The sequence below is a fragment of the Rosa rugosa genome, chromosome 2 (genome assembly GCF_958449725.1).
Source record: "Rosa rugosa chromosome 2, drRosRugo1.1, whole genome shotgun sequence".
Lineage (NCBI taxonomy): Eukaryota > Viridiplantae > Streptophyta > Magnoliopsida > Rosales > Rosaceae > Rosa > Rosa rugosa.
Window position 1 is genome coordinate 32,199,518 of NC_084821.1, and position 4,054 is coordinate 32,203,571.

General features: G+C 37.6%; 1 protein-coding gene across 1 annotated transcript; it reads left to right on the top strand.

The window, feature by feature from the left end:
* Positions 1 to 2,443: 2,443 nt before the first annotated feature.
* On the top strand, positions 2,444 to 3,725 carry LOC133729228 (uncharacterized). The gene is made up of 2 exons (XM_062156718.1): positions 2,444 to 2,620; positions 3,239 to 3,725. The coding sequence occupies exons 1-2, from the start codon at positions 2,454 to 2,456 to the stop codon at positions 3,555 to 3,557; spliced, it is 486 nt and encodes a 161-aa protein (XP_062012702.1). The 5' UTR covers positions 2,444 to 2,453; the 3' UTR covers positions 3,558 to 3,725.
* The last annotated feature ends 329 nt before the right edge of the window (positions 3,726 to 4,054 follow it).

The following is a 4,054-nucleotide window of genomic DNA, read 5'->3' on the forward strand; positions in this document are numbered from 1 at the left end:
TACAATGGAAGTGTATATCGTAAGTTAATGTCATTGGATATCATTATGCAGGGCAGATGACATTGAACAACAACAACCCTGCGAGGAGTTACGAGTTGCCTATATTCTATGCCAGCATCGACAACAATGATCACACTGCACACCCAGTAAGTTAATGGACGTATAGAAGATAAATATTATTTTACATATCCCTATTTTAATTAAGATACTTCCACGATTAATTCCTATAAAATATTTGGCAGAGAATTCCAAGAGAGTTCAGGAAGGCAAACTTGTTACATGACAAGTCGAAGACAGCTTTGCGAAGTCTAAATGGGTTCCCTCAGTGGGCTTGAGAGTGTCAAGTTGTTCGTTTTGAGAATGACTTATTCTTCGGTACACACTTTTTTAAGTTCTGTGAGATGCTGTTAGTGATGGGAACAGACACATCCATCTAGTTTTCAACTACGAAGGTAGTCCCATGCGGTTCACGGTGACACGATTTGATTGTAATGGACATATGCTGCGATCCCCGCCAAACGTATATTTATACCAGGGACCTCCGTTCATGTACGAGGGTTTGGAACATCTAAAGGAGGAGTGGTTATGCGTTAACACACTTGTAATAGAGGACCACATGGTAAGCAAAGAGTCTACATGTGTGAAATAAAATTCATCATGAACAAGTTTGACAATAGCCCAATAGGTACATTACAGTATGCATGCATAACCGTAGGTTGAGGAATAATGCTTCTGCACTGTCTTACAATATGTTTGTAATCTAGATTTATGTATATTTAAACACAACATGGATGATCATATTTTATGTAGGACTTGCCCATTGGTAGATTTGTGGAAAAATTGGTCGCGAATGGCCTACCGGCCACATATACTATGTTGCTTGAAACCCACCCATCAATGTGTTGGAATGTTACAGTGGGTTACAAGATGGACAATACCATCGGGCTCCAGCACGGGTGGCTACCATTTGCATATGTAATCGGAATGGATGGCTCTCAATGTATTCTTTTCAAGTTACATCAAGATGGGGAAACCATGTCCGTATTGATGTTCAATGCATACACTGGTGCAGTGAAGTTGCCAGATTTTGACGAGGCGGGACCTGCTAACGCGTTTCTGTCGCAACCCCCGGCCACGGTTCACCGTGCAATAGACATGGCCTGCAGTAGTAATGAGGCTGCAATTGATGAGGACGTCAACGATGACGAAGTTTGGCAAGGGCTTGGAGAACTTCCTTCGAGCCAAAACCTACAAGATTTTCCCAATTGCACATGTGTGATGTACTCTAGCTTCGGGGTTAGTCATTGTGTTGTTATGTGCACCAATATCATGAAACATGCGCAAACAGCATTATATTGTGATATGAATATTCTTGAATATTGGTTTAAGTGGACATATTCTTTTGCTAAAGTTAACTGACTTAAGATCTCACTAAAATTGGACCGCTATCGGTTTTGCAGAAAATGCCCCATGATAGGAGCATTTTAATGCGACATTTTAAGTGTTATTTCCTCATATTTACTTAGTTATTTCCTTAAATAAATCCTTCTTGTTTAGGAAAGTTACTATTTTTAGGAAGTTTCTATTTTTAGTAATAGTTTCTATTTTTAGGTCCTTGGAATAAATTAGCTGAAATAAGCTCACAAGTGGAAAGAAGAGCTAGAGAACGTTGAAGGGAGTGAAGGCAAGACACAAAGGGCTGCATAACTGAGCAGAAATGAAGAAATGAAGCTTTCCTGTTTCAACCAGGAAATCCTGTTCGGAAGAGGAAACCTTGACTAAGCATGACTCTTACGTCAACCAAGAAGCATGATCGAAATATTAAAGGGAAATGACATTAGAGGCATCAAGGCTTGAAGATGACGCAAGATGGCCCATGAACCTTCTAGGTTAAGTTGGATTTTTGGCAACATGGATAAAAGCCCATATGATTTAGGGTTTGTGACGCACAAAGAGATATTTTTGGAAGATTTATGCATTTTGCCGTTAATTCTCAAGGGAGAATTATAAGAAGATCACGTTGGAGATATTATTCGGAGAATAAATCAGATTTTTTCCATGAAAATCAAGAGAAAATCATGGGGATGGCGTTAAAGGTAGTCCATGGAGAGATTTAAGGAAAAAAAAGGTTCAAAAACAAGTCCAGATTCATTCCTACAATTCCTAAAGGAATTTTGGCCGAAAATAAAGAAGAAAATCATAATTAATTCATGGATATTCGGCAATAATATATTTGGGACTTATTTTGAAGGCTTATGATTGGTTGGATGACACACCAGGGCTTACATGGCAATTTGTGATTGGTTGAAGTTATGTGGCATTTTCTGATAATTCCTTGGAAAATAATAGAAGATTCATGAAGACTTGGAGACCAAGGCCAACGTCCCCTATATATACTCCCCTCTAGGCTTGACGTTTGACACTACCTCATAATTCAGAAATTTCTCTCCATAATGTCAAGACTCTCTCCATCCTCTAGTTCACTTTCAACGTTTCAAGCAAGGAAGAAGAAGAGAAGAAGGAGCCGTGAGTATCAACATCCACCATCCACCTTGAAGACTTGCTTTCAAGATTCAAGAACCCAACGTCAACACCTCCATCCCCATCTCCATCTCACAGTGTAATTCGCCCTCTTTCTTTGTAACCTTGTTGATTTAGTTGGAATTGTTTCTAGTTGACAATAATATTTGAACAAAGTTTAAATCCGAATTCTTATGATTGAATGATATTTTCGATTCCTATGTTTGTGATTCCATAGTTTCTTATGTGAGATTGTTCAATTAAATTTGCTTGATTGATATCTTTTATATGTTTATTCTAATTGGTTCGAAACTTTTAGGGTTTATGTATAATTGGTGCTAGGTTCATGTTTATGATTCACCTAATAGTTTTGTGAACTTGAATCAAAAGTAGTAAAGGTTTTGGACAAGAACCGAATTTAATTGAAAATGATTGCAATTAGATGAACTTTTTCATACTAAGTTGTTCACTTGAGTTGATAGCCTTTCTTTATGTGTATTGCGTTGAATATGTTTTGATTAGCTAGCTTTCTAGACTTTGATTGCATGTTTGATAGGATTGATCTAGGTGCTTTCACTTAGGTTAATTAGTAAAGGAAAGTAAAATATGGGAAATCATTTGCTTCGAATGTGTCACATGATCAACTTCTTTCTCATAACTTGGAAGAACAATTGTAGGGTTGAATCAAATTTGATTATGGAATTGGTTTTGATGACAGGTGTACCCTCAATCCCCGGAATAGAACGATCCCTATTTACCATATACTAACGATGACATTTTCAGGGTTAAATTATATGCTTGCTTTGAGCGTATCACCCCAGCAGTTTGTCCTTAAAGAAAAACTAAAGGCGAACTGGTACATACTACAATCCATGGAGGGAACCGCCATGAAGGTATTTTTCAAGAAAGTCGGCAAGACACTACATCTGACAACATGGTACATGAAGTTCTTGAGGGTATTTGACATTGATCCCGATCAGAGAATGTTCATGTATCTTGTCGGGCCAGATCATTTCATTTTCCACCCCACTGATTAACTTAAGTAACGGCTTTTGTGTTATGTCTAGATGGGAATGGTGGGTAGTGATGAATATATCTCATGCATGACAATTATCTATTTAGGCTTTATTATTAAATTACGAATATCCCTTCTTTTAATACAGATGTAATATGTGTTTGTAACATATTAGGGATATCTTATGCAGATCGGTTAGTTTTCATTTCGTACTGAGTATTTCTTCAATTTGTTATTGCTGAAATTTATATGTTTTTAATATAGTGATGTTCTTTTCTAGTAGATGGTTACGTCCTCCTTAAGTTGGGATGGTAACTGGGGATTATTTGTATGCCATGTCCACTAAACAAGCATACCATTACATGCCTTGCGACATGCAGTAACACAGAATTAGTTCTAGTGACAACAATTTTCAAACCCAATGCGTCGTACGTACACCAGGAAGGAGGATTGCATGGTTAATAACAGCAGTTGCCATATATCCCGCAACCTCCTAATTGGAAAATCCATGAGTACGTG

Excerpts from the sequence above, each read along its gene's own strand:
- LOC133729228 (XM_062156718.1), top strand. The coding sequence starts at position 2,454 with ATGTCAAGACTCTCTCCATCCTCTAGTTCACTTTCAACGTTTCAAGCA. Across the intron at positions 2,621-3,238 it reads CCCCATCTCCATCTCACAGT|GTGTACCCTCAATCCCCGGA; the intron begins GTAATTCGCCCT and ends TTTTGATGACAG.